This window comes from Polypterus senegalus, chromosome 13 (genome assembly GCF_016835505.1).
Source record: "Polypterus senegalus isolate Bchr_013 chromosome 13, ASM1683550v1, whole genome shotgun sequence".
NCBI lineage: Eukaryota > Metazoa > Chordata > Cladistia > Polypteriformes > Polypteridae > Polypterus > Polypterus senegalus.
Window position 1 is genome coordinate 103,358,858 of NC_053166.1, and position 24,468 is coordinate 103,383,325.

Below are 24,468 nucleotides of genomic sequence, written 5' to 3' on the forward strand. Positions count from 1 at the left end.
GCCCGATCTGCATGCGCGTGCGTATTGAAATTCTACGTCATCACACACTTTACGGTGCTGCCCAATCTGTTTAACGCATGCGTGAACACTTTACGGCATGTTAGGCTTTCAAGTTTCAATTCGCCTGCGCGCGCAAATCGGGTAAGCACGCAGAACGGGTAATGACACTGCCGAAACCTTCCAAAAGTAAGTTTACGAAGTCAGTCCTAAAATGACAAAGACGCCACTTCCGGATCTGTAACTGCGGGTCTACAACTGCGGTGTCGTATGGTGCTGTGGCTCTGCAAGTTGATGCTTTTCATTTTGGGGGTCATCTCACTGTTGCCCCTCTAGTGCACCAAAGCAGCTGAAAGTGATGAACAAGCCTCTCTGCTACTTAACTGACCAGATCAATAGTCCACAAGTTTCACTGACTTGATGCTGTACTCGGATTAAAAAGGGCTCCTTTAATTTTTTGAGAAGTATATTTTAATGTAATATTGTGGTTTTATAAGTCACTACATAAATTACTGAAATACACTCAATGATAGTTTTAGATAGCCCCGCACTTCAGTCCCTCACAAATGCAGTAGTTTACAAACATCGTATTTTAATTTCTCTTTGAGATGCATGAAAAATAATTGTGTTGAATCTCAACTTATGATTACATTTTTGCTATGTATGTATTATTGAGGGACTTTTTTTTTAAATCAGATGGTCACTTTAGTTTAACAAGCAATGTAAATAACCTGTTTACTCTTCACCCTCAGATCACATTCTATTTGTTTATCAAGCAGAACTGAATATTTTCATTGTCTACACAATACTGTAATAACTGTACCATTCAGCAGGCTAAAATGACACAGTGAGACACACAAACACACTCATTATGCATACACACTACGGGTGCCGTCATTGGTTCCCCTGTGGCTTGGACTGTTCAATCTACACAATGGCTGGACATGCTGGGGTCTTTGGCACTTGTCGTCCCAGTAGCATGTGAGGTGTCACCAATGGTTTACCTGCTCCTCTCCTTCTCCCTGTTCCAGTCTCAGTTCAAGGTTGTCGAGATGACAAAGCATTTTTTTCTGAGATGTTCAGTACGTTGAAAAAATTGCCTGTGGCCAGTATCCAGCGTAATGTTTTGTCTAAATTCTCCACTCCTCTTTTTGTAGCATTATAATCCATTATCATTTCTGGCCATGGAATCTCCTATCCCTGTGCAGGTCACATTGTGCACCAAGGATGTGTCATTTGTTAAGACAAACTTTAAGGTCTTCACTGGCCTACTGTGTGGCCAGGAGTTGAGATGGGAGCTCTGGCTTATTTTTCCTTATTGTGCTAAGCATTGTTACCTTCCTCTTGAGAAGCTACTGTCCCGGTTAGTGTTAAAGTAAGTTATTACATATGGCGTTGTGGCCATGCAGCTTATGTCATGTCCAGGGTAACCCTCATGCCTTATTTCTCACAGGACTGCCTCCATCTGACTTCCCTTTGTTAATGACATGACATCCTCTGCTCTTCTGTATCTCTGTGCTTCCCCTTGAGCAAATTATTCGTAGCTTTGGACTGGTTTATCATTATTATGCAGATGATGCTTAGATCTATTTCAGTGTTAAAAGTGACACTTCATCACAGCTTTCTCTGCTCACAACTTGCCTCAGTGAAATTAAATTAAAATTAAAACTTGAACAGAGAAAAACTATTTAAAATTTAATTGCAACATAACTGAACTCCTGCAAAGTGGCACTAAAGTGTAAATTAAGAAAACAAGCTCCTCTTTAACCATTCTGGGTGATGATCTCATCAGACCTTCTTTTACTGCAAAGAATCTCAGTGTCACTTGGATTCCTCCTTTTCTTATTTCACCCATGTAAGCCACATTAAGAAACATTCTTACTTCCACCTGTGTCACATTCCTTATGTATGCTCATTCCTCTTCTTTTCTAATGCTGAGTAACATGTCCCTGCTTTTATCACATCCTGCATTGATTATTGTAAGTCACTACTGGCATGTGCCACTTCTAATGTTATATCACAGCTCCAGCTGATTCAAAACTCAACTGCAATAGTCCTGACACAAACCACCAACAGCGAGCACATCACAGCCATCCTGCTGCACCTTCACTGCTCCCTGTGTCTTATGATATCAGATTCTTTTCTTGACCTTCCCACTAAGGTCCTCTCATCCTGTGCCCCACACTCTGTGGGTGACAGCAGAGCCTTCAGTTCTATATAGCGCCCTGACTGTGGAATGACCTCCTGAAATTAATGACATCAGCTGACTCCATTCATTTGTTTTTAACTCATTTGTTTAGGAAGACATTATTAAACAGACCTGACATTCTGCCCCTTCTCTCAATTTACCCCCTCTATCTGTCCAGGTACTCAGGGTTTGCATTTTTATCCCAATTTATGCTATTTGTTCATGATTTGTTTGTAGTATTATATGTGGTATTTTAGTCTGGATTATTGTCTTTTATTCTATATGAATGTTTTGTATATCCTGTAATTATCTTTATTTAGTAAAGATATTATTTGTAGCCAATGTTATATTGGTCCTGTTGTTCTTTCTGAATTCTGGGTAGGGTGCTATATAAATAAATTGTGTTCTTATTAGTATTTTTTTTTCTTTTGATGGCCCATCGTTTATTATAATAAGTGACAAAAACTAGAGCAGTTCTATATAATGCAATTAATATATAGCATAATTCAGTGTAGAATATGCAGAAGCGTAGTAGGGCCACGGTGAAAAAAAATATACGGACACAGTGAAGAAATCAGTAAGAATATGTATTGCCGTTTTCTTCACATGCATATTTAAAAATACTAGATTGGCTTAAATGTTTATTCTAAATTGGTTTAAAACAATATTGCACACATGCGTAGAACATTTTAAAAACATAATCACTTTTATTATTAACGTTTTACTAAACTCTAACGTGGTGTAAACATTATAATGATATTGTATACTTCATTTCATGAATGTAAACTAAAAAACTATTTTCAATTAACACAGATCTCGATGATTTTAGTTTTGCCGACATGTTAAATGGTTCCCACAGACCCGTTTGGTTTGATGTACTGTTTATCCCTTCTCATTTTTATTCGCTTATTTTAATTTCTGAACGGGTCCTTTACCCGACGTTACTTTCCGGGCTTTGCCGAGACCTGCCGAAACCTTCCAAAAGTAACTTGAGAAGGGTATTGCTGAAGTCGAAAATGATATTCACGCCCATTTTACTCCGGTCTGCCGCAATATCTACTTGGATGATATTGCCTTTGGCCAACCTACTAACGTCATATCCGGAACACCATTACTTGCTTGATGAGGGTGCGCTTAACTGTCTTTTTCTTCTCGACGACTGAAGATGGCGGACATTCAGGTATGGTGAGCGATACGGATCTTGTAATTTCAAAAATTTTTACACAGTAAGACTTAAACTTTTTGTTCATGGAGACGCCGACGAGTTGCTGTTTTTTTCGATGATTCAATATTTTTTGTTCTCACGTAGATAATTTATCAATTTTATCCGAGGCCCGTTGGAGCCTTTTGTGCCTCTTCGGGTTAATGTCGTGTAGTTAAGTTTAACATGTGCCTTGTTTTATTGTCTGTATGTCTCAAGTAACGTGTAAGTAGTTTACGCTTGTTATTTTATACTGAGCTTTAATATCTCTTTGGTTATGTCGTTTTGCAGTTAACGTAAATACGTGGCCCTGTGTAATGTTAAAAAGATTCATTTTCGGGAACTTACAAAGCGATAAGGCACACTGTATTGGGACACATGTATTACTATTACAATTTGCTGTTTTATTTATTGTCCTGAAGAGTAAACAAATGAGAATCTTAAGTGAATGGATACGAAAGACTCCGGGAGGTGCTGGGAAAAAAATGGATGTGGCCACGTGCATCGTCCGGAGAATGTTACTTTTAATGCGTCAAGTTTAGTCTTTTACATGTACATGAGAAAGGCCTTCTAATGTCAAGTGTCGATGTATTATCTTGACAATAAATATTTGACTTTATGTTCATTTAGATCCAAGTGTCCGTTGTGTACTGAATTATGTTCTGATGTGTAGTTTTAATTAAGTGGAAATTGTGGTTGGATTTTTAAATATTTGTGTCTGCTGCAAATGATGTCTTCTCACGATGGTCTTCCAAGCCGTGAAAGCGGTCTTGACGACAAGTCCTTTATGGAAATGCTGATGCAGCTGTCTTTTAAGTGTATTTCTTTAATGCTGTTTCTTACTGTAAATACTTAAGACTCTTCTGTTTTGTAGACTGAGAGGGCTTATCAGAAGCAGCCCACAATCTTTCAAAATAAGAAAAAAACTCTGGTGGCAGAGGGTGTAAAGGAGAAGCTTCCCAGATATTACCGAAGCGTTGGTCTTGGGTTCAAGACTCCTAAAGAGGTTGGTTATAATGGTTGACAGACTTTTTACGCACTTTTAGGCAATTTTACTTATTTTGATAAATGTTGGGTAAAAATAATTTTCTTTGAGTTTTTTAGTACTGTGGTGTTATACCGTGTTAGCCATTATGAATGTAGTGAGAAGTCAAGCAAAATTACACCTTCTATTCGCTAAGGTTCTTGTAACCCATTTCAGATGAATGTATTTTTTTTCTTTTTGTAAATTCCTGAAATGCATTTGGCCCTATTAAAGTAAAATTGTTATAATGCAGTTAAGGTTAAAAGTTTCTTGTCACACGAGTATCTGGATTTTTATATAATGTCTGTTTTACCTTGTTTGAAAAAAATTAGCATTTGCTAAGTGTATACTGGTACAAGGCTGCATTTCCAAACTGTGAAGATAACTTGCTTGTTCAAGCATTAAAGTCAGTTTTCGTTTAAAGTCTAACTTCTGCTTGCAGTGGTACAAGCTGAAAACAATCTGGTCAAAAGTTAATGAGGCTTTTTTTTTTTTTTTTGCTTTTTGGGCATCTGATAATTTGCTGTCTCTAGCTACTTTTTAAATAGTATGTAAAATATAGTGTTGTGTATTTCTGATAAGAATAAAATCATTGTCCATCTTCTATGCCATAAAAGGCCCTTAAAGGATGTTGGTATCAGAAAGAAAATCCATCACTTCCGTTGAGAGGGTGTAACTGGTCAGCCATTCTGAATTTAAATGCTGATTTTAAATGAGCAGAGAGATCAAACTGAATAAGTATAATAGATTGTAGTAGAAATTAAGAACGCACCATTTACAATATCAATGTTTTGTGAAGGTTAAGAATAGATTCAAATGCACAATGTAGGAATCATTTGAACCTAAAGACTGGTGCAGTTTTAGTTATACCTCCTTTAAAGACAGATTTTTAATATTTGTGTAAATGGTTTACTTAAATGAGCCTCAAAGTGTGGCAGGAGTTCTATACTCTACAAGCTACAAATGAAGAAATACTCACCTAAAGGATTAGGAACATCTGTTCAACTTCTCATTAATGCAATTATCTAATCAACCAATCACATGGCAGTTGCTTCAATGCATTTAGGGGTGTGGTCCTGGTCAAGACAATCTCCTGAACTCCAAACTGAATGTCAGAATGGGAAAGAAAGGTGATTTAAGCAATTTTGAGCGTGGCATGATTGTTGGTGCCAGACGGGCCGGTCTGAGTATTTCACAATCTGCTCAGTTACTGGGATTTTCATGCACAACCATTTCTAGGGTTTACAAAGAATGGTGTGAAAAGGGAAAAACATCCAGTATTCGGCAGTCCTGTGGGTGAAAATGCCTTGTTGATGCTAGAGGTCCGAGGAGAATGGGCCGACTGATTCAAGCTGAAAGAAGAGCAACTTTGACTGAAATAACCACTCATTACAACCGAGGTATGCAGCAAAGCATTTGAAGCCACAACACGCACAACCTTGAGTCGGATGGGCTACAACGGCAGAAGACCCCACCGGGTACCACTCATCTCCACTACAAATAGGAAAAAGAGGCTACAATTTGCACGTACTCACCAAAATTGGACAGTTGAAGACTGGAAAAATGTTGCCTGGTCTGATGAGTCCCTTCAAATGGTAGAGTCAGAATTTGTCGTAAACAGAATGAGAACATGGATCCATCATGCCTTGTTACCTCTGTGCAGGCTGGTGGTGGTGTAATGGTGTGGGGGATGTTTTCTTGGCACACTTTAGGCCCCTTAGTGCCAATTGGGCATCATTTTAAATGCCACAGGCTACCTGAGCATTGTTTCTGACCATGTCCATCCCTTCATGACCACCATGTACCCATTCTCTGATGGCTACTTCCAGCAGGATAATGCACCATGTCACAAAGCTCGAATCATTTCAAATTTGTTTCTTGAACAGGACAATAAGTTCACTGTACTAAAATGGCCCCCACAGTCACAAGATCTCAACCCAGTAGAGCATCTTTGGGATGTGGTGGAACGGGAGCTTCGTGCCCTGGATGTGGATCCCACAAATCTCCAACTGCAAGATGCTATCCTATCAATATGGGCCAACATTTCTAAAGAATGCTTTCAGCACCTTGTTGAGTCAATGCCACGTAGAATTAAGGCAGTTCAGAAGGCGAAAGGTGGTCAAACACCGTATTAGTATGGTGTTCCTAATAATCCTTTAGGCGAGTATTTGTGAGTTTCCTCAAAACATGGGAAGAGTGTGGCAAGACCCTTGCTCTGGTTGAGAACTACTGTGCAGTGCACATCAGTATTTTCGTATTTTATGTAATTGAATAGTTTTTATGTAATTGAGATTAAAATGTGTTTCTTTGTAAAGGAAGACAATATATAAGTACCAGTGGGGAAAATGTTTCAAAAATTAAATGATTTTATACATCATAAAATTGAAAGGGCAGGTTACATTGGTCCAGATGAGACTAGGTCATAATAGTTTGCTAAGCCTAGTCCTGAACCTGATGAATACAAGCCATGAACAGAAAATTAATACTGCCATTAAATGACTGTGTAAGGAAGTCGTAAGATTCCATCTAGCTATAGTAGCTTTTAGTTTTGTCTTTTTACATGGGACACCACTAGGTACGTTTGGGTGCAAAAAGGTTATTAAATGACAGGTATTAAAGGAATATTTTGCCCAAAAATGATTTTAAGTTTTCCCAAGTAGCTCGAAGTAATGGACGAGAGGTTTTTAATCTCATGTATTCGTGGAGAATGGAAGTAACAATTACCGATAGAGCAAAATCCAGTGGAGCAGCACTGGGAAACCACAAACTGTATCAAACATCCATTAAGTAAAATACTCATTACCTGTGTTGTATAATCCACATGTCAAGTCAGTTATTTGTATACTGAAAATGTGCAAAATGCATGTATTTTTTGGTCTAACTTATGTCATCTTAGATGACATTTTTACTGATTTTTCAGTAATTGCCTTCATTTACATGCTGTTGGGAGCACACCACTGACTTCCTATTAAGCTAATTGCCTAATGACTAAGACCAACTAGTCTGACTTGCTGTGATAACATCAGGTTTGTTTTGAGTTTGGTGGCTTGGGCTATGTCCAAAGGAGACAAGACGACTAATGCACATCTGGGAGTACAGCAGATGGAAAGCTACGACAAGGAGTGAGGAACACTTGTATTTTTGAACCTCACAAATAGACATACATGTCTGTCTCATGTTATGTATCAAAACAGGAAAAAAGACTGAGGTTGCTACATGACAGTTGCTAACCCTTCATACAGTGCATGCTCTGTCAGGTAGTCTGCTATTGGTCCTTTGTAGGAATGGGAAAGCGCAACTGTGCTGAAAGGTCTGTACTTGGCTACTAAATATGATGATGGGCGTCAGTTTTGCAGTCATGAAATTTAACTTGTTGCAGTGACAAGATGAGTAACTGCATTGGCAAACCTGATATGCCCTACGACAAAGTGACATAATGTGACATTAGCTGAAAGCACTAGTAGATCAGTAACTCTGGAAAATGTCTGAAGGGACTTTCTGCTTGTGGGCTGTTTTCATTTTCCGGAGTAATTTATGTATTTTAACAAAAAATGCATGTAGTAAGCATGCAATGGATGCCTCAACGTGTGGATTATTTGATGCAGTTAAGGGGATTTTTATTTATTTTGTTTTTGATGTTTGCTATTCTTTGCTGCTCAGCACTGGGTTTTCTTTTATTGTAAATTGTTACTTCCGTTCTCCACAAAAACAGCATAATATCGTTCATCACTTTAAAATACATGGAGAAAACAAGATATTTTTGGGATTTGTATTCCTTTAAGTCCAGTTTTTGCTTTTTCCCAGCTCATTCAGAGTTTTTTGGCAGAAGAGGAAAATCGGTGAGAATATGGTGAGTTTCTTGTGAAAATTTGGTACCCTGTTCAGGGATTCACCCTGCCGGAAATGTTTCCATCTCATGTGAATTAAGTAGGTTGGGAAATTTTATGGATGATTTTTTCAAAATTAAAAGTTCATTATGGAGGCAGCATGTGCTAATTTGAGTCATACAGGAACAAAATCCTACTGATAAAGATTGTGTGTACTGAAGAGTAACAGTAAGACAGTATTGTAAGAATTACTTTAAATAAGTTACGCTTATGCTAACTAGTCAACTTTCTTTCCTTGCCTCTTAGTAAGTTGTGATTCATACATTTGTTCTACTCCAAAGGACTTATGAGTGATTTTTACCCATAATTTGTTTTTCTCTTCTGTGGTATTTGCCCTCTTAGGCAATTGAAGGAACTTACATCGACAAGAAATGTCCATTTACTGGAAATGTATCAATTCGTGGCCGAATCTTGTCTGGTGAGTGTCTTGCTGCATTGACTTATTAAAGTGAGGTTAAGGTGAGAATGAGAATTTAGCATTACTGTGGTATGAAAAAGTGTGTGTTGTATGTAGGAGTATGGGTTAAATTGAATGATATAAAGGTTTAGACAGGTGATGCTTTGAATTTGTCAGTTAAAAGTGTAACTCAAAAGGTAACTGACACTGGAGGTTGTCATCTTAAGCTGCATATGATGTTTTTCTCACGATGGTCTTCCAAGCTTCAGGTGTAAGAGGCCTTGACGAAATCTGCCTTTAGGCACTGCTGATGCGGCTTGATGCAGAAGTACACTAAAAGATTTTTCCACTACTTTTATTTTATTTATATATATCTATATCTATATCTATATATAATATATATATATATATATATATATCTATATATAATAGCAGTTTTTGCATTAACTCCATAGTGGTTGGTGTTGTGCCTCAGATTGTTAGAAGTCAGAAGTTACGACTGGGACTTACCCAGACTTAATCTATTTAATGTATATATTATACTAGCTATTATATTACATTAGCTGTGTAAGGCTGCTGTAGATGATAGAGATATATAATATGAGAAATAAAATGTATGTAACTTGACACATTTGGTTTTTAGTGATGACTGGGAATTATTTTTTTTTTTTGGGTCACGTGTTTTCGTGGAGAACAGAGAAACTTTCTGGTAGAATGGGCGTCTGTGGATACTAATGCTGGACCACTGCAAAGCTATTCATATGGAATGGCTCTTTTAAATTTAAGATCTGCCTCTTCCCATTCACTGGCCAAGACTCCAGTCTTGAATTTGGAAGCTTTGTTCCCATGTGAACATGTTTCCTCTGTATGCACCATTTGTATCCCTCCCGAATTGCTTATCAGTATCCTTTTATGAGCATAGTTTTAAAACATTTTATGTATGCTTTTACATTGTTTGCTGTTCTCCACAGATGCCCATCTTATCAAAGTTTTTCTCTTCTCCATGAAAAATATTTTAAATTTTTGACCACCACTAAAAACAATATCGTAAGTGGCAGAATTAAAAAAAAAAATCAGGTTTAGCATTTCTTTAACTAACTTGGTGATAACCCAGATGTGTGGTTATGGTTAAACCAGAGTCAGATGTGTAATTATACACTTTATAGTGTTATTCCTGAATAACTCTTGGGGATAGTTTTCTGCTCTTTTCAGGTTTAAAAAAACATGATACAAAAAAAAATCCATGCTTTGTCTCTTTATGGTAGCTCATCAGCATTCATGAATGGGGCAGACCCTCCAACTGAAAAGCAGTAGAAGCCTTTTAAGAACCATTGTTCGAATCAAGCTATAGTGATGTCAATGTGACTTGGTCATCAGATGCTCACATGGAAATTTAAACCTGATAAATGACACAGCACTTTGTGTCTGTATTGCCTTGGTATGCCCGGTGAATTCAGTCATGTGAAGGTTCACCATGTTGCGACCAAAGCTCGGTGAGAAAGAGGTGCAATAATCAAGTGCTGAAACAAGCAAGATGTTACCCTCGTCAACACTGTTCACAATTCAGCTACTGAGAGAGAGGTTAGGAGCAGGCTTCTGATACAGTGCATTGCTGCACCCACCACATGATGAACCAACTCAGGATCCCAGATTAGGACCTGAATGTAGCCATGCAATGGTTGATACCTCAGCATTACACTAGTTCAGAATGGAACCAATGTGAGGGGTTTTTTTTATGATGGCTGGAGTGCCAATTCTGTCACCAACCCCCAGGTTTTTCCCTGCAGGTCGGAGGACCTACATGCAGTGCTGGATACAGATTAATGTCCTACTTGGGATGGGGCAGTTGCAGGTTAAGGGCCTTGCTCAAGTGCCCAATGAAGTAGTCAGTTTTGGTGTTTACGGGAATTGAACTGGCAACCTTCTGATTGCCAGCGCAAATCCCTAGATACAGCAAATGTGTCATCAAAAATATGGGGATCACTAAGGCTTGCATTGTCATAGCTTGCAGTAACACCAGGGGTTTGTTGATTGTGTAGATCCAGCACTAAAAATTCTACCCCTGTGCAAGCAACGCAAAGTACTAAGAAGCATGATTCTATTGTCCTGATTGCAGTCTCAAGCTGTGTGGTGGTGTCTGTCTCAAAGCACAGTGCTGAAAGGACATGTGCTAAATTTGCATCACTATAGCAGTGGACATTAGATATAATCAACTTTATGTTGGTGGTAGTTACATGTTAAAAGTTTTTGCTGATTTTTCCTTTGGTAAACGTAATGCTAAGGAGGTTTAACTCATTTTTCATTGCAATATTTTGAAATCAAAATGGAATCTAATGAGAGACTTAAATGTGAACAGAGCATTTGAAATATAGTGGGATGCAAAAGTTTGGGCAACCTTGTTAAGAGTCATTATTTTCCTGTATAAATCGTTGGTGGTTACGATAAAATGTCAGCTAAATATATCCTATAGGAGACACACAGTGATATTTGAGAAGTGAAATGAAGTTTATTGGATTTACAGAAAGTGTGCAGTAATTGTTCAAACAAAATCAGGCAGGTGCATAAATTTGGGCACCACAAAAAAAAAATGAAATCAATATTTAGTAGATCCGCCTTTTGCAGAAATTACAGCCTCTAAACGCTTCCTGTAGGTTCCAGTGAGAGTCTGGATTGTGGTTGAAGGTATTTTGGACCATTCCTCTTTACAAAACATCTAGTTCATTCAGGTTTGATGGCTTCCGAGCATGGACAGCTCTCTTTAACTCACACCACAGACCATATTCAGGTCTGGGGACTGAGATGGCCATTCCAGAACGTTGTACTTGTTCCTCTGCATGAATGCCTTGGTGGATTTTGAACAGTGTTTTGGGTCGTTGTCTTGTTGAAAGATCCAGCCCCGGCACAGCTTCAGCTTTGTCACTGATTCCTGGACATTGGTCTCCAGAATCTGCAGATACTGAGTGGAATCCATGCATCCCTCAACTTTGACAAGATTCCCAGTCCCTGCACTGGCCACACAGCCCCACAGCATGATGGAACCACCACGATATTTTACTGTCGGTAGCAGGTGTTTTTCTTGGAATGCTGTGTTCTTTTTTCCTCCATGCATAACGCCCCTTGTTATGCCCAAATAACTCAATTTTAGTTTCATCAGTCCACAGCACCTTATTCCAAAATGAAGCTGGCTTGTCCAAATGTGCTTGAGCATACCTCAAGCGGCTCTGTTTGTGCTGTGGGCGGAGAAAAGGCTTCCTCTGCATTACTCTCGCATACAGCATCTCCTTGTGTAAAGTGTGCCGAATGGTTGAACGATGCACAGTGACTCCATCTGCTGCAAGATGATGATGTAGGTTTTTGGTGCTGGTCTGTGGGTTGACTCTGACTGTTCTCACCATTTGTCGCTTCTGTTTATCCGAAATCTTTCTTGGTCTGCCACTTCGAGCCTTAACTTGAACTGAGCCTGTGGTCTTCCATTTCCTCATTATGTTCCTAACTGTGGAAACAGACCGCTTAAATCTCTGGAACAGCTTTCTGTATCCTTCCCCTAAACTATGATGGTGAACAATCTTTGTCTTCAGGTCATTTGAGAGTTGTTTTGTGACCCCCATGTTGCTACTCTTCAGAGAAAATTAAAGGAGATGGGAAACTTACAATTGACCCCCTTAAATACTCTTTCTCATTATAGGATTCACCTGTGTATGTTGGTCAGGGGTCACTGAGCTTACCAAGCCAATCTGAGTTCCAATAATTAGTTCTAAAAGTTTTGGAATCAATAAAATGACAACGGTGCCCAAATTTATGCACCTGCCTGATTTTGTTTGAACAATTATTGCACACTTTCTGTAAATCCAATAAACTTCATTTCACTTGTCAAATATCACTGTGTCTCTCCTATATGATATATTTAGCTGACATTTTATCGTAACCACCGATTTATACAGGAAAATGACTATTAACACTAGAATTACCAGAGCCTACGAAAAAACTCATAATTCCGTCCCACCATAAACTGCTTCTTAAATCCCTTCACACCTCTCCGCCAGCGTCCTTTGTCTTCTAAATGTGCTGATAAAGGGAAGCTTGGAGCAGCCAGCTATTCCATCCCCCCCCCACCCCCACCAATTTAGAACGTGCACAAACTTCTCTCAGCTCATGCCTTGATTATCTGGGAGTGAAGTGGAGTTTTAGAGTGGAAATAATAGATCGTTATTTGGAACACACGCATTTCATGTCTGTTCAGTTTCTACAGTAATCTGTGTCAACACATTGTTAAAACAGAAACGTTTTTTTTATATTCTAGTAGTAGATGACAAAATGTAGGCATAAACTATATAATGTAAGAAGCCTGAAGTCCAAATAGCAAAGAAACATTTTCACAAGAATAACACAATTGCGCTTTTATTCAAAAATATAACTGCAGAAACAAAAAGCCGCCTTAACATGTGACATTGACACCAGTTCATTGTACCTTCCTCCGTGGTTCAATAGACTCGGCCCCTGCTTGGGAATCAAGAGGTCATGAGTTCGATCCTGCGCACCTCCGTTTTGCGAAGTAAACTGCTCTTAGTCTTACTGTTTTAGAATAAAAGCATACATTTGATTTCAGTCTAACAGCTGGTGCAATTTATGATCCTTGTAAAGGTTAGCTTTTTTTTTTTTTAATTCACTTTTCATTCTCTGTCGCGTTCAGAATCAATCCATACAACCCCATCTGACACGGCTGTTTTCACTAAAGGCGTGCTATAGCTCTGCAGTGTACCACGATGCATACTAACGCCAAATACACACACACACACACCCCCGGGTTCTGACACACAAACGCTAAGCGAAGCTGCCGCCTTCGTATCTCACCGTCACTTGCTTTTCTTTTTATTCAGTTTTATTGAGTGTTCCTGCCAGTCCCCGCATGTTGCTGTATGCTAGATATTTTCACATGTATTGTCTCTTTCTTTCAGGTGTGTAATAGAAACCACAGCATAGAGAGAAGTGTGTACATTGCTTCTTACAGGAAAAGGCGATGGAAAAAGTGCACTTGAATAAAAGTGCACTTTTGTTATACTTTTAAACCAATATATGTTCCTGTGTTTGAACGACACGGGCAGATGGGGAGTGTCTGATTGCATATAGCGCCGAAGTTACTGGTCTTTACCATTCTTTCCTCTGCATGTCCTGGAGTACAAAAGAAACAGCATACAGCAACATGCGGGGACTGTCAGGAACACTCAATAAAACTGAATAAAAAGAAAAGCAAGTGACGGTGAGATACGAAGAAGGCAGCTTCGCTAGCGTTTGTGTGTCAGAACCCATGGGGGGGTGTGTGTTTGGCGTTAGTATGCATCGTGGTACACTGCAGATCTATAGCGCACCTTTAGTGAAAACAGCCGTGTCAGATGGGGTTGTATGGATTGATTCTGAACGCGACTGAGAATGAAAAGTGAATTTAAAAAAAAAAAGCTAACCTTTACAAGGATCATAAATTGCACCGGCTGTTACAGACTGAAATCAAATGTATGCTTTTATTCTAAAACAGTAAGACTAAGAGCAGTTTACGAGATGGGGAATGTGTGCCCTGCCCGGGGTTTGTTTCATGCCTTGCGCCCTGTGATGGCTGGGATTGGCTCCAGCAGACCCCCGTAACCCTGTTGTTGGGATATAGCGGGTTGGATGATGGATGGATGTAATACTTCAAGGTGTTACATCATGACAAATGTTTCCTTGCATTATCTTGTTAGGGTTTCTTTTAATACATTTCGTTGTGTCTACTTTAACTCTGTAAGGTGTCGTGACCAAGATGAAGATGCAAAGGACCATTGTGATTCGAAGAGACTATCTGCATTATATTCGTAAATACAACAGGTTTGAGAAGCGCCACAAGAACATGTCTGTACATCTTTCTCCAGCTTTCAGGTATGTTAGGGGTTTGTGCTAGCATAGTGATGCTAAAATACACGCTTTACCTTTTTAAGTAGGATGAGTTCTTGCTCCAATATGAATCAACCGGTTTTTAAATTTAAGTCTCAAAACACCTATGTAGAGTGTTTTGGGCTTAGTTCATATTGCATTTTTCTAAGACATTTGAATGTTTTTTTTTTTTTTTTGATTAAAAAATCCAGTTTGTGTATATTTGAACATTCATATTGTGCTATTTCCCCTTTGCAAACATTGTGTATAATCTGGGTTTTATTAAAGAAACAATTTAAATTGCTCTTTAAAACAGTCTTGAATATTTTGATAGTTCTGGCACACATTTGGCCAAATAGTCTGTGTGTTCCATAGTCTTTTATGGATAGTGCCCATCTCTAGACATTTCATCCCTCACCAAGCAAAGTTTCATCTTCTAAAAAGTAGACTACCTTGGGAACCTCTGACCTGGATCATCTCACCATACCCCCACCTTTTGAATGTTGAGCCTGGGTTACCTTACCAGAATGGTCAATATTATACCAGAAATACCCTCGCTGGTTTGCCTTCATACCAGGGGATTAACCAGTGTACTTTGGGCTCTGGTGTTTGTTTCAGGAGAAAAGAGAATGTTTTACAGCATCAGGAATTTGGCATTTCTATAGCAAATTTTCATATGCAGAATGTAGTTAAATGTTTTACAAGATGTCAAATAGTTCCCAAAAAATGGTTAAAATAGGATAGAATTGTGAATAAAGCAATAAAAATCAGTATAAGCTTACATAACTTCTAATTAGTAGAAGAGTCTGATAAGGTCAGATGGCCGGGAGAACAGGTGGAAAAAAAAAAAAATGCAGCTAAGCTGGAGCAAAACAGTCTGCAAAGGGTTCTGAAGCCACAAGACCATCCAGCTCCCATGGAGCATTCTACCCATCATAAACATTCTTAAGTCATTTGTCTGTCAATTGACCATTAGAGATGCTTGCACAGTGCATGAATTAGCTGTTGGTGGATGCACCACAGAAAACAGAGCAGAGATTAGTAATGATGGAAAATTTATGAAGAATACAATTCTATGCGTGTATAACAGGGATCCTTTGATCAGGGTTTTTTTTTTTTTCTTTCAGATTTCATATTACTTAGGCCAATTCTGATTTTTATTTTTCTCTTTATACTTTTAAGTCTCCTGTATACCCAGATGCATAGAAGCCTAATGTCCTATATTAAAGTGTATTTTAATAATTAAGCTAAAGACCACTGGTAACTGTTCATTTATTTTAACAAAATAAAATTTTGTAGGGTTCTCGTTCAGTGACCATAAAATATTAAAGTAAGATTTCCTTAAAAGGTGTACTTTATGTACAAAAATATGTAGCCATAATATGGCATTAAAAAAAAATGAAATTTCTTATAATTACAAGCTGTCATTGTTTAATTTTTTTCTGTAATGTACTTATCTGAAACAAGGCTTAAAGTGTTCATTTCTCTTAACTAATTTACAGTCTGCTCCAGATATTGGCACCCCTGAAAAAAGAACAAATATTAATATAGATTATACATGCAATTCTAAAATTCCTCAGATGTTTGGAGAAACTACAGTACAGTCAATACCATGTTTTACTCAAGTGAATCCTTTAGGTTTGGGTCAGAAAGGGTTTTTAAATGCCTGCTTATGCTTGATATTTTTGTTGAAGTTGATGGCTTAAAGCGTCTTAGTTCTTAATCATCTTGCAGTGTTCTGTAGAGTTGTACACTGTTTAAAGTGTGGTTTGGCCACATCAGTCAGTGTATAATATAATTTAGCATGCTCGCAATACACAGGGTGGGGTTGGAATTTCGATCACCTGACTTGTCAGTTGTGCTGCATATTTAAGTATGAATAGGGTACATCTTCATGTGTTTTCCTTTCTCCTTCCATTGTACTGACAAATCTTAAACCAGCACTGTAAGTAATGCTTATAATAACCTTCCATTGTATTGACAATGACTTGGCTGATAGTGTTTTATATAAAAAAAAAAAGTAAACTTAAGTCTTAAACTGATGCCAAAGTAAATTATTTATCTTTCTCTTAAAGGGATGTTCAGGTTGGAGATATAGTGACTGTTGGAGAGTGTCGACCGCTCAGCAAGACTGTACGTTTTAATGTGCTCAAGGTCACCAAAGCTGCAGGAGCTAAGAAGCAGTTTCAGAAGTTCTGAAAATGTGGGGAGTGTGAGATGAGAAAATAAAATTTTCAAGATTAATGACTTGATGTTTCATGCTTTATTAGAATTATATATTTTGTTTTTTGTAAAAATAAATACTTGGGCTTTGAAATGTGTATCTTCAAATTTGCTTTTTGCTCTAGCTAGAATAAAATGTGTACTGTGGAACCTCGGTTCACGAACATCTCTGAACACGTTCAAATTGGGTTACGACCATAAAGTTTTGCATCTGTTCACGGTTACCCACTCGGTATACAAACAAGCCAGTTTCCCTTTCGGTTTGTGCGCGCCAGTGATTTCCACACGTGTTGCATTGTTCTCGGTCAGATGTGCGTGCGTGCTTTCACTGTGAACTGTTTGTGCTCGGTTTTGTTTCCCTTCTGGTTCGTAGTGTTGATTACTGTATTTAAGCACTTGTTCAGCCTCTCCCTGTGCATTCAGTCAGACATGCGTGCTTTCGCTGTAAACTCTTTGTGCTCTACAGTAAGAGAAGAAAGGTTTGAAGAAAATTGAAATCGAAGTAAAAAATTACTGAAAAGTGTGTGGTGTTTGTGTTCCTGATCTTGCCGCCGAGTACAAGTCGTCAAAATCTAAGATTTTGACTATTCTAAAGCAGAAAGAGGCCATTAAAGCAGCTCATGTTGCAAAAGGAGTTGCAGTGTTAACCAGGCAGAGGCCTCAAGTGCTGGAAGAGGTGGAAATTGTTGCTAATGTGGCTGAACGAGAAGCAACTTGCAGAGGATAGCATAAGCGATGTTATGCGAGAAAGCCAGGAAGAGTGGCGAAAGTGAGGAATTTAAAGCCAGTAGAGGATGGTTTGAAAAGTTTCACAAGAGAAGTGGCATTCATAGTGTGGGTAAGGCATGGAAAGTAACATTGTTGCAGTGTTACTTTTCTTGGTGGTTTATTAAAGTACAGATTTTTCAAATGTTCCTGGAATGTTTCCTAAGCCAGGAAAATAATCAATGGAAAAGGTCACCGGTGAACACTGCATATTTGCTGTGAAAAACCATTTTTACAAATCTTCCTAATCAGCATTACTCAAGATAATCTGAGGCAATCCAGGACCCTGCACATGCTTGTCATAATTAAACATACTCGGGAACTGAGTGCCATTAACTGGCCCTGGGCTTTAACTTGGAATAGATTGGAGCTTTTCTTTGCTGATTTAGAGCGTTTATTACATGTTGGCATCATCCCTGCTGGTGCACTGTACTGAAGAATTGTAAAAATTAAATTTATTTCTGAAACTTATCTGGGTGTAGCATGAATCGAGTAGTATTTTCCCACCTTAAGTTTTTTTTGCAGTTTCCTCCTCTACCCTGAAGCAAATGCAAGTGTATTTGTATTGCATTTGTACTGCGCATATGGGCGATAACCTTCAGTGGCAGGCAACATGTGAATAGCTGATTATATTCGTTAAAAGGAAGTGCTTGGCTTTCACAGTAAAGAAGGGAATAAGATTATTAGTAAACTTGGGTACATCAAGCGCCAGCCAGCCAGCACTGAAATTAGGAGGGAGTGATAAAGAGATTTATGAAGAGGATGTGTAAGTGGTCATGGATGCATTGGTGGAAAGAGTGTTGAAAAACTAATGTAATTTAATAAGAAATGAACTCTTTCAGTAGCCAGTGTGAAGTGAGACAGGAGGCACAAAATATTTATTAGCAAGAGCAATTTCAACAGTTAATACAGGGATTGAAAGTTTTAAATGTCAGTACTTCCTGTTAAACTAAATTTGTATTGAATTTTAAGAGGCCTTAACTGTCAACTCGGCAGTCTTCGATGAGGCCATTCCTGTGCAAGTACTGTTAAGGTTTTGGAGTTTTTGGAAGTTGGCCTCAATGAAGTCTTCCATGTATCTAACTTTGCTGGAAGATGCCAGATGATCACATCCAGTTTGTGGTCCTTGAGGTTTGTGTTGTAGAAAAGAATTGGTGGGTCTTCCCCAGATATACGTTAGAGAGATCCCCTGTTGATGCACTAGACAATACTCCAGAGAAACAAACGAGTGGGTCATGGCTGTACTTGAGCACAAGGCAAGCGATGTCCACTGTCCAAGGAAATCAACCCCAGAGTTTGAGGCTTTCAGGACCCTTCAGAGTTAGTTTGGTTTGGATGACTTTGGTCCAACTGGTCACCTTGAAACAGGTCTCCATAAAAAGATGTGATAGTGAGAGACTAGGCCAATAGATTGAGATGCGGGTTTGCTCCAAAGCCTAAACTCATTTATAATGTATTGCCTTAGCTGTAGAAAGGCCTTTGCCTGGAGTGAGGTTGGGTCCGATTATTGTTGGTGCTGGCAGGGCAAGTTGTCAGATTTGTGAATCAAATTTTAAAGAGTTGTTGAACTAACAAACCTGGTCCTCTCCATTTTGCACATGTCCTAGTTCAGGATAGATTGAGGAGATCAGACTACCTAACATGCCAAGATCCGAGACACAAGTTTGTGGAGATGGATGAGTAGGTTATGGATTGGGTAATGGGGATTTAGGGAGATTAGGACAGGCCAGGTATGGAGAACACAATGCAATAAGATTTATTTTTATATAGCTCAAAATTGCACAAGTAGTTCAGCAATGGGCTTTAATAGGGCCTCCCTGACCTTGACTTTCTAAGACAAGGAAAAACAACCCCATACCCCCACCCAAAAAAAAACTTGTAGGGGGAAAGAAATGGATGAAAGCTTGGGAAAAGCAGTTCAAAGAAAGAGCCCTTTCCAGGTATGTAGGGTGTGCAGTGGGTGTCAAAAACAAGGGGTGAGTACAGTTAACACTGAGTAGAATACAAGCAATCATCAATACAATAAAATAGTGCAATAGTAATATTACAAGTACAGAACAGAATTCAACAGTACATGATCTCACATAATATGATTTGGATTTGTTCAGTCCTGGAGACCTTGGCCTTCAAGCTGCCTCCCCTTTTTGTCTGTTCCACAGTTTAGTTAGTGTTGGACCAGCAAATACGATGAAAGAACCCCGCTACCCAGTGATTCCTGCAATCCTTCATCAGAGATGACTTTACCTTAGGCATGCAAAACAACTTGGTAGGTGGGCAGTGGCACCAAGTACCACATTTGAGTATCAAGAAGAAAAACTGAATAGGTGAGAGTAACAAATCATAACTATCATATTACTTTTGCTTCAGTGCTAATGATTAACAACAGAGATGCAGTCGGTACAGTTAATCGGCCGCTCTAGTCAGGATGTGCTGATGTGAAGGATTTGAAAGCCGAGACTAATGTGGCATCTCTTAGAGTAATACGCAGACCATGCCACAGTTTAAGGGCCCAGTAAATAAAAGTTTGACCTTCCACTGTCATTTTATTAATCCTTGGAATCCCAAGTAGACTGGCATCTTGAGATCTTAATGTACATTCTGGTTTGCAAGTCATAATTTCAGGGAAGTAAGCCGGACCTTTGCCATTTAAGGCTTTATATGTTAAAAGGAGGATTTTGAAATCTGCCCTAAACTTAACTGGCAGCCAGTGTAAGGATTTAAGAAGTGGAGTTATTTGTTCATATTTTCTTGTTCTTGTAATAATTATTGCAGCTGCATTTTGGAATAATTGGAGGCTGTATAAAGAACAGTTTGAACATCCAGTGAACACAGCATTGCAGTAGTCAATCCTACTAGAAATAAATGCATGAATTAATTTCCCAGAATCCTGCTTATTTAGAAAATGCCAAAATTTCCCAACATTTTTAAGATGGCAGAAACGTGATTTAGACAACTATGTAATGTGTGCTTTTAAAGACATGCTAGAATGAAAGATAACTCCTAGATTGCGGGCTAATTCAACTAAATAAATGGTAATTCCAAATGAGTTAAAAGATAACCAGATATTGTGATCAGCATCATTCCCTCCAGTAATCATCTTTGTTTTATCAGTGTTTAAAGACAAGTAGTTCTCATCCATCCACTCATTTAATTCACTAACACAAGTAATCAAAGACAACATAGGAGAAACTTCATTTGGTCTAAAAGAAAGTGAAAATTTAACATGTTTTTTTAATAATAGATCCCAGTGGAAGCATGTAAAGTGAATACAGTAAAGATCCCAGTACTGAGCCTTGCAGAACACCATATCTCAGTTCTGTGTATATTGATGGAGTACTGTCAGCATATTTCTGTACATATTGGAATCAAGTTTGATGAATAAAAACTAAACCAAGCAAGGATGGTGCCTGTAAGCCCAACATAATTTTCTAGCATGTGCGGTAAAATAGAATGGTCAATGGTGTGAAACGCTGCGCTTAAGTTTAACAACATAATTACACTGGAGTTTTCTTCATCATAGGATATCAGAATGTTGTTTACAACACATGTTAGTGCCTTTTTTGTACTATGACCAGTGTGGAAACCAGACTGGAATTTCTCAAGTAAATTGTGATGTGTAAGGTGTGACTGAAGCTGATTGGTGACTAGTTTTTTTAAGTATTTTAGAGAGCAACAGTACAGTACATTTGAAATGGTTCTATAATTATTAAGTATAGGTCTGACTTTTTAAGTAATGGTTTGATGACTGACTCTTTTAGTGCATCAGGTACTGTGCCATGCAATAATGAATTATTAATAATGTTAAGAACAGGCACTGCAAGAGCATCCATTGTGCTTTTTACTAGTTTTGTTGGCACAAGATCTAGGGAACAAGTACAAGGTTTCATTTTAGAAATGAAAGTCAAGACTTCCAGCTCAGTTACAGGATTAAAATTTCTAAAGTGTGCAAGGTGTGACAAGGTCTGCCAAGCTAGTATGTGATTTGCACTGATGCTGAGATCTGGGATCTTATATTTTTAATTTTCTCATTAAAGAAGTTTATAAACTCTGTACTGCTAATATCTGTTGGTATTTTGCACTGTAGCTCTGAATGACCTTTTTTTACATTAGCCACTGTTCTAAACAATACTGAGGACTTTTATTATTGCTTTTATTTTAGAATAGTAGCTTTATAGTAACATCATATGTAAGAACCAGTAAGGACAACTTAATTTTTATCCTAAAGTTAAAGTGGCATAGTAGAACAAGTAATGCATTAAAAGTTGCATTAATGCTAGGAGTATCATATGTGATGGTTGATCTCCACAAGAGGGTATCAGTGTCTGAACAGAGGAAACAAGAAGCGTAAACACAGACTGATGTATGGGCTAGAATGTCTGAAGAAAGGTATAAAGAACCACCAGTAAAGATGGCTGTAAGGGCTAGAATAGCAGATTAAGAAATGCAACAAGACACACAAAGAAATAGGGATATAGGGGCTTGCATTTGGGGTAAACGGGTTCATAAATGCAAGATGTGCTTACCATTGTACTAATTTTAGTAAATGGGCACTTTGCTATACTAGTTAAGAACTGTTGGAATTGAACAGTATGTAGTGGCATATAACTATAATAGGAGTTACAGAAACCTTGCAAAATAATATAGGTGAGCTGGAGCATAACAGAGATAGGTACACTTTATGTAGGAAACCTAGGCAAAACTTGAAAAGGTGGGTGAGTTGCTGTGTTCATAAAACAGAATTTGGTGAACTGTAGCTTAGGAAGGTTATTTGTGTTTGAATAGCCACCATGCCTGGTCAAGGCCTTGTATTAAGAATGTGTTAATAGATCCCCCGATGCAGGTAATACTTAATATTTAAAAGACAAGCTTAAAGGGGAGTATTGTAGTTATGATGCAATGACACTGTTTAGGAACTGCAGGAGTGTTTATCCTGTGCTGATTTGGATGTGTTGACATCCTCACAGACAGAATGAGGCCACTTGTTTTGTTAGTGAATGTATGGAATTCTGTGACTCTGATTATTAACAAAACAACTGTCAAACAGCACCTGCATAGTAAGCCATGGACCACTAAAGATATGAAAGCACGTCTTTTGGATAAACACCACACACAGTGGGATTACTTTATGGATTCCGGACTTTTAAATTGTTCACAGATTGTCAAAGTACAAGAAGCTTTCAGAAGTCATTCATTCAAATGGAGGAAAATCTCAAGTATGTGGTTTATTGTTGTTACTATTTGTACTCTACACAATGATCTTACGCAGAAAAATGTCCATGATTTCATTACCAGGTATGCTGATCACACCATACTGATAGGATGCATATCTGTGGAGGATGAAAGCCATTATTTAAATCAAGTGGGCAGTTTAGTAAAATGTTGTAATAAGGAGCATCTAGTCTGAATTTCCAAAAGACCGAATAAATGAGATTTGACTTTAAGAGACAGAAATCTGCATGTTAACCCATCAGTGTTGTGTGGGAAGAGGAAGAAATAGTGAGTGACTGAATATAAATACTTAATATACTGAATATACACTTCCCTAGATGATGACCATAATTGTAATACAAACACTAAAGACATACTGTATACTTCAATTGCAATCAGCACTTATTTCTTTTACATAAACACAAGGCTATTTAAAGTTGACAAGGACCTCATGATGTGTTATTTCAGTGAGGTCTGGCTTTTAGCTTCAGTGGTTTAGTAGTCTAGTTAGTAAACCAAATTTTGAAAAGCTCCAGCAGTTTGCAAAATGTGCAGCTAAACTTATTGGGGCTGATGTAGGTGATCGTCAGAAAGCAATGTTAATAAAAATTGAAATCCTCTCAACTGATGATGGGCACCTATTACATGCAGACTTAAAATTAAATTAGGAAGGATAGTTTATTTAAAACCCAACATAAATTGTTGCCCTTACATTGTATTATCTCTCTATCTTTTTAATAAGGAATATCAAAGATGAAAAAAAAAATCCAGAACTACACCGGTTTCATATGTATAAACATTTTTAGGTAAATACACACTATCAGACTTCTAGAAGGTGTTAACAGATGATCGCTAACCCATAACGAGCCATAAGAATTAGTTTTTAGACATAATTAATGGCTATTTTTAACTCGGTATGTTAAAGCATGTTCCCTAGATTTAGTATCCTGTAGTAATTAGGGTAGAACTGAACTGGTAAAAGTGATTGAACCATTAGGATCTAGTGACCATAATGTAATATTTTTCACAGTGTTTGGCAGAGTGCATATTCTAAAACAGTTTAATTTTAGTAGCCTAACATTGAGCAGATAAAGCCTAAGAAAGCTAAATTGGTTAAGTGTTTTAAGCATGGTGACAACTGAGGAGATGTGGTGTAGGTTTAAAAGTGTTACAATGTCAAACTAATTCATCTCAAAATTTAAAAGCATTATGAAATTAAAGACATCTCTGAGGTGGATGCATAATGAACTAAAAAAGGAAATGACGAAGGAAATAAGTTTGACAATTACGCTTGGAGTGTATTCACCGACTAAGTTAACTGATATGAAAGATGGATCATTTCATATTTTTTATTTACTCCATCTAAGAGTTGTTACATTTTCCATCCACCCATTATCCAACCCTCTATATCCTAACTACAGGGTCACAAGGGCCTGCTGAAGCCAATCCCAGCCAACACAGGACGCAAGGCAGGAAACAAATCCTAGGCAGGGCGCTAGCCCACCACGGGGCACACACAGACACCAAGCACACATTAGGGACAATTTAGGATCATCAATGTGCCTAACCTGCTATGTCTTTGGACTGTGGGAGGAAACCCATGCAGACACGGGAAAAACATGCAAACTCCATGCAGGGAGGACCCGGGAAGCAATCCCGGGTCTCCTAACTGCGAGG

General features: G+C 38.2%; 1 protein-coding gene and 2 non-coding genes across 3 annotated transcripts; all 3 read left to right on the plus strand.

The window, feature by feature from the left end:
• Nucleotides 1–3,260: 3,260 nt before the first annotated feature.
• On the plus strand, nucleotides 3,261–16,842 carry rps11 (ribosomal protein S11). Its single transcript, XM_039774876.1, has 5 exons — nucleotides 3,261–3,365; nucleotides 4,261–4,392; nucleotides 8,640–8,715; nucleotides 14,472–14,601; nucleotides 16,671–16,842. Exons 1-5 carry the CDS (start codon nucleotides 3,351–3,353, stop codon nucleotides 16,792–16,794), a joined length of 477 nt encoding a protein of 158 aa, XP_039630810.1. The 5' UTR covers nucleotides 3,261–3,350; the 3' UTR covers nucleotides 16,795–16,842.
• On the plus strand, nucleotides 4,109–4,195 carry LOC120543442. The gene has a single exon (XR_005636341.1). It is a non-coding gene; the product is annotated as a small nucleolar RNA SNORD35 (small nucleolar RNA).
• LOC120543441 lies at nucleotides 8,923–9,014 on the plus strand. The gene has a single exon (XR_005636340.1). It is a non-coding gene; the product is annotated as a small nucleolar RNA SNORD35 (small nucleolar RNA).
• Nucleotides 16,843–24,468: the final 7,626 nt, after the last annotated feature.

Coding starts and splice junctions, on each gene's coding strand:
- rps11 (XM_039774876.1), top strand. Junction 4,393..8,639: donor GGTTCAAGACTCCTAAAGAG/GTTGGTTATAAT, acceptor TTGCCCTCTTAG/GCAATTGAAGGAACTTACAT. Junction 14,602..16,670: donor CATCTTTCTCCAGCTTTCAG/GTATGTTAGGGG, acceptor TTTCTCTTAAAG/GGATGTTCAGGTTGGAGATA.